Here is a 12652-nt window from a genome sequence, read left to right as displayed (position 1 = left end):
TTACGTCGTTTACGTCCACGTCGAAATCAATAGGCCCGTACGGCGTACTTAGCCGCAATGCGCCCTGGGAAATGTAGGCGCCGGGCGCATGCGCAGTGTAAGAAAACGTAAAAAAACGTGAGGTCAAGCCTCATTTCCATACAACACGCCCCCCTCCAACCAATTTGAATTAGGCGCCCTTACGCCCGCTCGTTTGAGGCTACGCCGCCGTAGATTAGCAGGTAAGTAGATTGAAAATCACTACTAGCCTAGCTAATTTACGGCGGTGTAGCCTAAACAGGCTAGGCTACGCCGCCCTAAAGATAATCCAAAGTACCTGAATCTACCTATGAGTCTATTGACTTACTGGTTTCAGTACGTTGTGAATTGTACTGCAACTTTTTGGGTGGTTAAAACGCCCTTTGACAGAAATATCAGCAGCATCCACAGTGACTATTTTCGGGACTGAATTATGGACATGTCCACTTTTGAATTTAATTGTTGAAGAACTTGACATTCTTTCGCCAGTATTTCCAGATAACATAACAGTGTTCGGTTTGTGATCTTGTGGGCCTTTGCCTTCTTCCGATAAATTATTTTCTTCCTCTAGAGTCTTCTCGGCCATGCCAACTTTGTTTAGAGGATCTCTCTTCATGGGCCGATCATTTATGGCCTTTATCGTCTTGTCAGTTTTCTTAGAACTTTTTTTAGCCAGGTAGACCTCATCTTTCATTTTTTTGAGTTGCGCCTCCTTGACTTCTTCTGGGAGGTTGAGCGGAGCCAGCTTAATTGGCCGTCTCTGGAGATATATGTCCGGGTTCTGGGTTTCCACTAAGGAAGACGGTTTCAAAGGCTCAAACTTTCTGCTGACCTTCTCGTTTGACACCAGTTCATTCCTAACGGAAGTCTTTAATGGGCTAGAGTTTACAGATGTGAGACTTGGATATTTCCAGTCTTTGGTTATTGCGGAAGGTAATGATGCTACGCTGGAGTTTTTACCCAGATTAGCCCCGTAGTTGTTACAGACTGGCACTTTCACATTCCCGGTCCCACGTACTTCGAGTTTAGGTGAAATCTGCCAAGACACAGAAAGTTTAAATATTAATTTTTCTGTATTGATTACGTGATCTCTATATAAAAAAACTGGATAAAAAAACTTTTAAGAAATTGTCAAGAAAGAAGTATGAGCAACCATTTTATGCTACTTTTTTTCTTTTTACCCTAATGCCCCGTACACACGATCGGATTTTCTGTCGGAAAAACCTTGGATGGTTTTTCCAAAGGAATTCCGCTCAAGCTTGGCTTGCATACACACAAAAAGTTCTCTGAACTTTCGACCGTCAAGAACGCTGTGACAAACAACACTACGATGAGCCGGAATTTTCGATCGGAATCTTTAATCGGAACCAGCTCTCAATCTTTTGCTGGCGGAAACTCCGGCAGCAAAAGTCCGATGGAGCAAACACACGGTCGGAATTTCAGATCAAAAGCTCACATCGGACTTTTGCTGGTGGAATTTCCGACCGTGTGCATGCGCCATAAGTGAAACTTATTGTTTAATGATAATTGGCATGTATTGACTGTTACACATGATACATGTCTTTCTCAAACTGGCAAAAGGCATTGGCTTCTGTAACGGACATATGCATGCTGCCTGGACATCGATAATCTTCATGCAGGGAGGACTACAAGGAACTGCATGGCTTGTCACAATTGGATGTACCACATTGTATTCTGAGCTCAAAGGGTTAATTGGACAAGTCTCTTTCACTGCTGAATGCTAATGTACCCTTCGCATAGCTAATGAACTCTCTTTTGTGTAGGTAACAGCCTCCTGTGAGGTGTATGCTGATGGGGATTATGTGTGAGTGATAATTGTTTTAAAGGTTAATTGAATTCTATTGTCTGATCAAGCTAAGTTTAGGAGCCAAAACGTCTAGCGGCTGATTGGCTCAAGGGAATGTCATTGTTTCAAAGTATGTGTATTGAAGTCCCCCCTGGGGGGGGGAGTGTCATTTGTTTCTGTACAGTTTGTAACCAGATATAAGGAAGAAAAATGTGGCATTAAAAGTCAGTCCTGCTTGACTCTGCAAACGTAGCCCGTCTCGTTTCTTGAAAGGGCGTTCGATGGGATATACCGGCGGTACCTGCATATTGCAGCTTGCCAGGGAAAAGGACGTCTCCAACGGCTGAGACCCTCTCACTACATGGGTAGCCGTTACATTGGTTGGTAGCGGTGGGATGGTCCTTTTATCCAAAGAGCAAGTGCTGAATGGAGTCGCAGTACGCCAGGCTGAAAAGATCCACACTAAAAGATCTATTGGAGAGTCGTGGTAGGAGCGCCAGCAACAGACCACGGAGGGAGCTGATAGCTGAACTGCTGGGGCTGGACGAAATGGATGGATCCATGGAAGGAACTGAGCCCCTTGCACCGGTCAGCAAAGAAGATGTAATTACTGGGATTGTACAGCGGAGATTATCCTTGTATCCAGAAACGTCCGTGGAACTAATAAACCAGCTGTTCCGGGAAGCAAGGGAGGAGATACAAACGAAGAGGGGACAAGAACTGGAACTGGTAAGAGCGAGATAGCCCATTACACCTGCAGTTACTACCCCCCCCCACCTGCTGCTACAGGAAAGAAAATACCGTTCACAGCATTTAAAGCTTTTGTAGAAAGTGAGGAGGAAATCGATGGATATTTGGCGGATTTTGAAAGGCAGTGCTCACTACACCAGGTCCCACCAGACCAATGGGTCACTATTTTGTCGGGGAAATTGTCGGGCAAAGCCAATGAAGCCTTTCGGGCTCTCGCTCCAGAGGATATTTTACAATACCAGCAAGTTAAAAAGGCGCTGCTAACCCGATACGCCGTAACGCCAGAAGCCTACCGCCGGCGCTTCCGGGAGTCCAAGAAGATGGCTGTGGACTCCCACATAGAATGGGCCAACCAGTTACAAAGGGTGGCATCCCTTTGGGTCCAAGGGTGCAAGGCCAACACCGGGGAGGAAGTATTGCAGCTGTTCCTAATGGAACATTTCTTCCAAGACCTGGCCGCAGACATACAAGACTGGGTACGAGATCGCCGTCCCGCTAACTTAAACGAGGCGGCTCGGCTAGCAGATGAGTACGCGGAGACAAGGAAAGTAAGCCAGGGTACTATGCGGCTGGCTCAGAAGGTAGAACCGCATACTCCAACCGTCACCCCACGCCCAGAGTTTCGGGCTCCAGTCCCACCACGTCCTCAGGAGCCTAGCAACTACCCCCGGGATTCGCCTAGGGTGACGTGCCATCACTGCAGCGACACGGGACATATTGCTCGTTATTGCCCTTTGAGAGCTACAAATAACAATTGGAGACACACAACACCCAACACAGAGGTCACTCCATCACGTCCCTCTGCGGCCCACTGCCTGGAGACCGAGGGGGGCCCTGAGGAATGTCTGGGAATTTGGTATGAGGCAGACCCAATACAAGCGGCCTCTCCGGATAACCGTCAGCATCACCGTCAGGAGGTACCAGTGAATGGACAAGTAGCACAAGGCCTAAGAGATTCCGGGACTACTATCACTCTGATTCAAAAACATATGGTAAAGCCAGAGAACGTGTCCACTCGCACAGTTGCCGTCCGGGTCGCAGGGGGTGCTGTATTTCGCGTACCCACCGCCCGGGTGCACTTAGACTGGGGAGCCGGGTCAGGAAAGACCACAGTTGGTATCATGGACAACCTACCTGCCGAGGTGGTGCTGGGCAACGACATTGGCCCTCTGACTTTGGCTTATTTACCTACACCTGCTGCTGCTTGTCCCGTGACCACCCGCGTTGCTGGAATCAACCCACTTGCTGCTGAGAACCGGGTAAGACTACCTTCCCCGACATGTACTGTAGATCCGGCACAATATCACAGTCTAAAATGGGAATGTGACAAGTTGGCCAGTGAGAAATCAGAGATGCACCGACACTATGTCATGTATTATGAGATGTCCCGTGGCTTGAACATTGAAATACACAAACAGGCGGAAATTGTCAAAAGATTAAATGGGATTTGCATCCAGGTGGTGCCGTATCTGTCCCAAGAGCATCAGCAACAGGTTTTGGGAGCCATTGAGAGAGCAAAGCAAGTGACTGTTCCAGAACTGAATTCTATTATTCACCGTCACCATCAGCTACTGACCTGGTAAGCCAATGGGAAGGCCGACGGACTGTCCAGGCAAACGGAACTTTTACCCTAACAGCAGACCGGACATCCCCAAGTTGATCCGAAAAGGATCAATCCGGGTCTGCCGGAATGTGTTCCACAAAAGGGGAGTAGTGTAACGGACATATGCATGCTGCCTGGACATCGATAATCTTCATGCAGGGAGGACTACAAGGAACTGCATGGCTTGTCACAATTGGATGTACCACATTGTATTCTGAGCTCAAAGGGTTAATTGGACAAGTCTCTTTCACTGCTGAATGCTAATGTACCCTTCGCATTGCTAATGAACTCTCTTTTGTGTAGGTAACAGCCTCCTGTGAGGTGTATGCTGATGGGGATTATGTGTGAGTGATAATTGTTTTAAAGGTTAATTGAATTCTATTGTCTGATCAAGCTAAGTTTAGGAGCCAAAACGTCTAGCGGCTGATTGGCTCAAGGGAATGTCATTGTTTCAAAGTATGTGTATTGAAGTCCCCCCTGGGGGGGGGGAGTGTCATTTGTTTCTGTACAGTTTGTAACCAGATATAAGGAAGAAAAATGTGGCATTAAAAGTCAGTCCTGCTTGACTCTGCAAACGTAGCCCGTCTTGTTTCTTGAAAGGGCGTTCGATGGGATATACCGGCGGTACCTGCATATTGCAGCTTGCCAGGGAAAAGGACGTCTCCAACGGCTGAGACCCTCTCACTACATGGGTAGCCGTTACAGCTTCTTTCGGTTACTGGTTTTCGCTGGTTAACAACTATGTAGCTACCCCTGTGTACCATACCATACCGTACCATACCATAACTTAGGGCGCAAGTTCCGTATTCAGAAAGAACTTGCGCCCTAAGTTAAGGCGGCGTCGCGTATGTGGTCCGCCGTAAGCCTGCGGAATTCGAATTCTCCATGCAGTGGGCGCGTTGTATGGTAATGAAGGCTGACCCCACGTAAATTACGTTTTTGGCTAACGGCGCATGCGCCGTCCGTGAACGTATCCCAGTGCGCATGCTCCAAATAAACCCGCAAAAAGCCAATGCTTTCGACGTGAACGTAAATTACGCCCAGCCCTATTCGTGAACGACTTACGCAAACAACGTAATCGACAGAAAATTCAACGCTGGCCCGACGTCCATACTTAACATAGGATACGCCTCATATAGCAGGGGTAACTTTACGCTGGAAAAAGCCTAACGTAAACAACGTAAAAAAATGCGCTGGGCGGACGTATGTTTCTGAATCGGCGTATCTACCTAATTTGCATATTCTTCGCGTAAATCTACGGAAGCGACACCTAACGGCCAGCGTAAATATGCAGCCTAACATACGAAGGTGTAAGAGACTTACGTCGGTTGGATGTTAGGAAAATCTATGCGTAACTGATTCTACGAATCAGGCGCATAGATACGACCCTGCACACTCAGAGTTACGACGGCGTATCCGGAGATACGCTGTCGTAACTCCTATCTGAAACCGGGCCAGTATCTTGGTTTGTTTCTCCTGAAGAAGCGGAATTGTCCACGAAACATGTAGAGGATTAACCACCAACTAAACCCATTGTTTTCTTCACTATTAGTGATTTATGTAATTTTTATACAGTTCAAGCCACATTCTGTCAATATGTGATAAATGTCATTTTATTTTTGTGTTTGTTCTATGAACATTTAGATTCTGTACAGAAAAAAATATATTTTTATACTACTTCAGTCATGAAGTCCTTTTGTACTGAGATAGTCCATTCCTTTGTCCTACCCCCGGGGGGCATTTGGGGGTTGTCTGTTTTCTATATTAAAATGGGAGTTCTCATTATATATTTTGTGATTTACTACAAGTTTCACCTCCAATTAGGGATGAGCCAGAAGTTTGAGTCGAAACGTTAGTTAGACTCGAACATCGGGTGTTTGTTTGCTCAAAAACGAACCGAACATATGGGGCGTCGCACGTTGTTTTATCCCTTTCACGCCTAAGTCTATTTATGACATTTGGTGTATACAAGTTAAAATCCGTATTTTTTGCTAAAAAATTACTTAGAACCCCCAAACATTATACATATATTTTTTAGCAGAGAATCTAGAGAATAAAATGGCGATTGTTGCAATATTTTATGTCACACGGTATTTGTGCGGCGGTGTTTTAAACGCAACTTTTTGGGAAAAAAAATTTCATGAATTCTAAAAAAATGAACAAGTTAGCCCACTTTTTTTGCATAATGTGAAAGATGATGTTACGCCGAGTAAATAGATACCAAGCATGTCACGCTTTATAATTGCACGCACTCACGGAATGGCGACAAACTACGGTACCTAAAAATCTCCATAGGCGACGCTTTAAACTTTTTTTTACGGTTACCAGGGTAGAGTTACAGAGGAGGTCTAGTGCTAGAATTATTGCTCTCGCTCTGACGATTGCGGCGATATCTTACATGTGTGATTTGAACACAGTTTTCATATGCGGGCGCGACTTCCATATGCGTTTTCTTTGTTGCGCAAGCTCGCGGGGAGGGGGGCGCTTTAAAAAATGTTTTATTTGTTTTTCTTATTTATTTTTATAATATTAAATTGTGTTTTTTTTTTTACATTTTGATCCCTCCTTTGCACTTCAAAGAATTCAGATCGCCGAAAACAGCGATTCTGAATACTGTGGTGTACTTTTTTTAATCCGGCGCCATTGGCAGCCGAGAAACCCGGAAGTGACGTCATGACGTCGCTTCCGTGTTTTCAGTGCGGAGACTGAATCAAAGCCGTTTACAGCTTAGTTTCAGTCTGCGCCTGGACACTGGAGGCACCGGATCGAGGATCGGGTCTTCTGGTGGGACGGGAGGCCCGGTCAGAGCGGCGAGAGGCGGCGGGAGGAGGGGGGGATGTCCCCTCCCGCTCATCCGGCATAACAACCGAGCGGCTTTTAGCAGCATCGGTTGTTATGTCTGGATAGCCAATCGCCGGCTCTAAACAACGGTATAATGCTTGCAGCTTCGGGCATCATCCCGGTATAACCCCCGGAAGCCGAGGACGCATATATGCGTACGCTCGGCGTGAAAGGGTTAAATGTATTTTAGACACATGTAGTTATTTTTACATAAACTGTAATAAAATACATTTTTGTTTGAATATAAGGTGTATGTGGTGCCTCAAAAGTCCAGGTTCTTTCTTTCTTTGTTGTTGTTGTTTGGTTAAGAACTTACAATAGTACTGTTTATATGTGTGGTCTTTGTGATCGGCCAACACAGTAAACACAAGACACAGCACCACGCTGGTTGCCTCTGTGCCTGTCTTCCCCTCTCTCTGTCTCTCTCTCCAGTCTTTCTCTCCCCTTTCTTTCTCTCTCTCTCTCTCTCTCTCTCTGTCTCTTCGGTCTTTATATCCCCTTTCTCTTCTCTCTCTATCTATCTCTGTCTCTTCAGTCTTTCTCTCCCCTTTCTCTTTCCCTTTCCCCTTTGCAGGCCAACAGTGATCCCACAGATGTAGAAAAACTGCTCCCTCTAGTGGACATTTCTGTACAATGACCAATAGGGAGCTGATTAAGGGATATCAAAAGCCAAACCTTTTTTTTTTGTTGCTTTGGCCAGACTAGAAAAATGATTAGTTGCTCTCTCTGCTTTTATTACCAGTGCAAAAAAAAGACAGAAAATCCATAATGTTACAGTTGTCACCACAATACGAATAGAGGGGAAGTCTTCCCATTGGGACAGGAGCCTTTCCATTTCTTGGGCCCATGTGCTCCTGTATGGCACACGCATGTAAGCATACACAGACAAGTGTGATCCAGAAAATAGATAGTTAAGTATCTCACCAACCAGTAGTGTATTTAGGATTTGTGCTGCCCTAGGCCTGACTAAACTTGGTCACCCCTAATTTAAACATGACCCACCCCTTCCTGTCAAGGCCACACCCCTTTCTGTTTAAGACCCACCCTAAAATGTGTGCGTGGGGACACTAGTTCTTAGGGCCTGGGGGGGCAATGGATTCCCTTAATTTGCATAGATTTCTTCTCACTTCCTGTTTGGCTATGGGGCAGGAAGTGAAGGGAAATCTCTGCAGTGAGACAGGGATGGTAAAAAATAAACGGACAGGGGCTAAACCCTCCCTTACTCTATCCAAAATGAAAAAAAAAAAAAGTGTTGCCTATACAGTAGTTCTACTTTAAGCACAAATTTCTGGTAATTTTATGTAGAGGACTAAGAAGATATAACCATGCCAGTGGTGCAGCAGAAACATATAGCACAGTGAGGAAGGTTTGTGGTCCAGGATGATGGGAGAGTCAAAATTAGAAGCAGCTTGCGTTTCACCAACAGTGTAGCGCAAGCCGGCGGGGACTCTTTCCGTGCTGCCCCCCTGCAAAGTGCTGCCCTAGGCCTGGGCCTTGTTGGCCTAGGCCATGTCACCAACATGTGTAAAAGTAGGGTGGACAACAGAGCTGCATGTACAAAAAAAAAATGGAGTTGAGGAGGCAACCCTTTAATATCAATGACCCCATTATTTTATTTTATGTCAGTTTTGGTGATTTGGCCAATCATGCACATGGCAAGAGTGCTCCATGCACATTGTGACAATATAAATAAGATTAGCCATAAAAGAATGATACTAAGAGATACGTGGGTGGTTTGAGCACCTAGACAACTTGTAAAGGGGCAATGGTTGTATTTGTTTTTTATAGTTTTATTCATCAGGATGTTAAAACTTTGGTAGTTTTTATTTTATTGGGTTCCTTATAGTCCTGATTAAGGGGGCCCTGAAATGAGTTGACATTTTACAGATGAAAAGTTATAAATAGTACTATTCGTTCTCTATTTGTTCTTCTGTATCTCTGTCTCTTTCTGTACTAACTCTCTTTTTCTCTCTCCCCTTTCCCTCTTTCTTTCTTTCTTTCTTTTTCTTTCTTTTCTCTCTCTCTCTTAACCCGCCCTCCCCTCCAGTGAACTCTTAATACACACAGAATGAGGGGCCATCTATTTATTTGACTTCCTAGTCATAAGGCATTTTGTATTTATCTTTCTCTCACTCCTTGTTTTCCTATTCTCCAATCTCTCCTCTCCCTCTCTATCTCTTGTTTCCCCCTCTCTCATTCTCTCTTTTCTTTCCCTCCCTCTTTGTCTTTCTCTTTCTTTTCTTTTCTCTCTTCTCTTTCTTTTATCTCTCTTTCTTACCCCTTCTATCTCGTTCTCTTCCTATATTTCTTTATATTCCCTATTTCTATCCCCCCTTCTCTATTCTTTTTATTATTTCCATCCCCAGGATCCCCTTATATCTCCCCCCCCTTCTTTATTTCTGTTATTCTTTCTCACTCTCTCTCTCTCTTCCTCTCTCTTTTCTCTTGTCTCTCTTTTCTCACTACCTTCTCTCTCTCTCTCTCTCTCTCTCTCTCTCTCTCTCTCTCTCTCTCTCTCTCCATCCCTCTCTCTAAGGCTTCATTTCCATGGACGCTTTTACAGCCACCTTTTTTAGCCTTTTTTACAGCTTAAAAACGCCTGCGCGTTTTTGAGCGTTTTGCACCTTTTTGAGCGTTTTTGAGCGTTTTTACAGCTCTAAAGCTGGAGCTTCAGAACGTCCTGGTTTTTTTTTTGCAGCTTAAAAACGGCTCAGCCATCTACAGCTCAAAAACGTCATGGTGGACATGAGGCCATAGACTAACATGGAGAGCTGTTTTTAAGCTGCAAAAAACGCTCAGAAAAGTGGCTGTAAAAACGTCCATGGAAATGAAGCCTTACTCTGTCCCTTCTCTATCTTCTCTCTCCCTCCTCCCTCCCTCCTCTCCCCCTTTCTTTCCCTCTCTCTCTTCTCTCTTGCATCTCTCTCTCTCCCCTCTCTTCCTCTCTCTTTTTTCTCTCTCTCCCCCTTCTCACTCTCTCCCCTCTCTCTTCTTCTCTCTTTTCTCTCTCTCTCTCTCTCTCTCTCTCTCTCTCTCTCCCTCTCTCTCTTGCTCGGTCCCTTCTCTCTCTCTCCCCCTCTCTCTTCTCTCTCTTGCTTCTCTCTTGCGCGCGTATCTCTCTTGCGCGTACATCTCTCTCCCTCTCTCCCTCTCTTTTCCTCTCTCCCCCTTCTCTCTCCCTCTCTCTTATCTCTCTCTCTGTCGCTCTTCCCCTTCCCCCTATCCCTCTCTTCCACCCTACTTTCTCTCCTCCTCTCTCTTATTCACTCCCCCTCTCTTTCTCTCTTCTCTTAATCCCCACTCTTTTTTCTCTCTCTTCTTCTCTCTCTTCCTCACTTCCCCTTGACTTTCTCTCTCTCTCTCTCTTTTTCTCTCTCTCTCGATCTCTCTCTTCCTCTCTTTTCCTCTCCCCTCTTTCTCTTCTTTCTCTCTAGCCTCACCCCATCTCTCTCTCTCTTCTCTCTCTACATTTCTCTGCCTCCCTCTTTTTCTTTACCTCTCTTCAGTCTTTCTCTCTCTCCCTCTCTCTCTCTTCCTCTCTTTTCCCTCTCTCTCCCCCTTTCCCGCTCTCTCCCCTTTCTCTTTCTCCCCCTTTCTTTCTCTCTCTCTCTCTTCAGTCTTTCTCTCCCCGTTCTCTTTCTCTTCAGTCTTTCTCCCCGTCTCTCTTCAGTCTTTCCCCCCCTTCTCTCTCTCTCTAGCTTCAGTCTTTCTCCCCCATTTCTCTCTCTCTCTTCAGTCTTTCTCCCCTCTCTCTCTCTCTCTCTCTCTCTCTCTTTAGTCTCCCCTTCTCTCTCTCTCTCTCTTCAGTCTCCCCCCCCTTCTCTCTCTCTTCAGTCTCCCCCCCTTCTCTCTCTCTTCAGTCTTTCTCCCCTTTCTCTCTCTCTCTCTTCAGTCTTTCTCTTCCCTTTCTCTCTTCAGTCTTTCTCCCCCCTTTTCTCTCTCTCTCTTCAGTCTTTCTCCCCCCTCTCTCTCTCTCTTCAGTCTTTCCCCCCTTCTTTCTCTCTCTCTCTCTCTCTCTCTTCAGTCTTTCCCCCCCTTCTTTCTCTCTCTCTCTCTCTCTCTCTTCAGTCTTTCTCCCCCCCTCTCTCTCTCTTCAGTCTTCCCCCCTTCTCTCTCTCTCTCTCTTCAGTCTTTCTCCCCCTTCTCTCTCTCTTCAGTCTATCTCCCCCTTCTCTCTCTCTCTCTCTTCCCAGTCTCCCCCCTTCTCTCTCTCTCTTCAGTCTATCTCCCCCTTCTCTCTCTCTCTCTTCAGTCTTTCTCCCCCTTCTATCTCTCTTCAGTCTTTCTCTTCCCTTTCTCTCTTCAGTCTTTCCCCCTTCTCTCTCTCTCTCTCTCTTCAGTCTTTCCCCCCTTCTCTCTCTCTTCAGTCTTTCCCTCCTTCTCTCTCTCTCTTCAGTCTTTCCCCCTTCTCTCTCTCTCTCTCTTCAGTCTTTCCCCCATTCTCTCTCTCTTCAGTCTTTCCCCCCTTCTCTCTCTCTCTCTCTTCAGTCTTTCTCCCCCCTTCTCTCTCTCTCTATTCAGTCTCCCCCTTCTCTCTCTCTCTCTATTCAGTCTTTCTCCTCCTTCTCTCTCTCTCTTCAGTCTTTCTTTTCCCTTTCTCTCTTCAGTCTTTCCCCCTTCTCTCTCTCTCTCTCTTCAGTCTTTCTCTTCCCTCTCTCTCTCTTCAGACTTTCTATCCCCTCTCTATCTCTCTCTCTCTCCAGTCTTTCTATCCCCTTTTTCTCTCTCTCTTTCTCTCTCTCTCTCTTCAGTCTTTCTCTCCCCCTTTATATCTCTCTCTCTCTTCAGTGTTTTTTCCTCTCTCTTCGGTAAAGTCTAATACTCACAGAATGGGACACCATCTGTCTCTGTGACTTCCTCTCATACTTGGTATCCATCTCTGGCTCCCCTCTTCCAGCAGTCGGTTATCATGCGCCTTGGTACATGTCTGCGTAAAACTCTGAATGCCAAGTTCCAGAACAGACATAAGAGATTAGACAAGGAAGGATTAAGGTCAGTATTTATAGAATCCACTTAGCGAAAGTGGTCAAGACGGAAGACCTGCTGTGACAACACAAAGACATGGAGGCCCCATTGACAGAGTTTTAGCATGTTCTTCACCTTGTAGATGTGAGAGCCTCTTTATAATAACCTGTGACATCCGGGATAACAGGGAATGATACAAGTGTGACTATTGTATACATGAAGTAAAGAGTATCTATATTCTTAGAACAGTGGAATATGATATTGGCAAGAGGTATAACTGGTCAAAACTTTTTGTTTCATTAAAAGTGACATAGACTTGAGAGGCATACAAAAAAAGAGGCATACCAAAGTGCAGAGAAGGGCAACCAAACTGATAAGAGGCATGGAGAAGCTCTCTGCTGTACAGAGCCACAGAGCCAATACAGGGCAGTGATGGTTTGGAAAACAAAACTGATTGGTGCTGAGGGGTTTAAGACACACAGTAATCACACCTCCTTGATTAGTGACCTTTCTTCTCTCTCCCTCCTCCCTCTCTCCTCCCCACTCTCTTCCCCTCTCTCTCTTCTCTCTCAGAGAGACACTGTGGTTATCAGGAAACAGACAAGCAGGAAGTGTGGAGATCAGAGAAGAATTACAGCAACTTGAGAGCAAAAACGAACAATGAGGGA

The 12652-nt window shown here is 45.6% G+C and overlaps 1 protein-coding gene across 1 annotated transcript; it reads right to left on the bottom strand.

Annotated features, from left to right (window-relative positions):
* Positions 1 to 264: 264 nt before the first annotated feature.
* Positions 265 to 12177, bottom strand: LOC120939693. The gene is made up of 2 exons (XM_040352022.1): positions 11846 to 12177; positions 265 to 1054 (listed from the first exon to the last, which is right to left on the bottom strand). Exons 1-2 carry the CDS (start codon positions 11894 to 11896, stop codon positions 335 to 337), a joined length of 771 nt encoding a protein of 256 aa, XP_040207956.1. The 5' UTR covers positions 11897 to 12177; the 3' UTR covers positions 265 to 334.
* Positions 12178 to 12652: the final 475 nt, after the last annotated feature.

This window comes from Rana temporaria, chromosome 5 (assembly GCF_905171775.1).
Source record: "Rana temporaria chromosome 5, aRanTem1.1, whole genome shotgun sequence".
Classification (NCBI taxonomy): domain Eukaryota; kingdom Metazoa; phylum Chordata; class Amphibia; order Anura; family Ranidae; genus Rana; species Rana temporaria.
The sequence above is the reverse complement of the archived record's forward strand: the minus strand, read 5'-3'. Positions and strand labels throughout refer to the sequence as shown.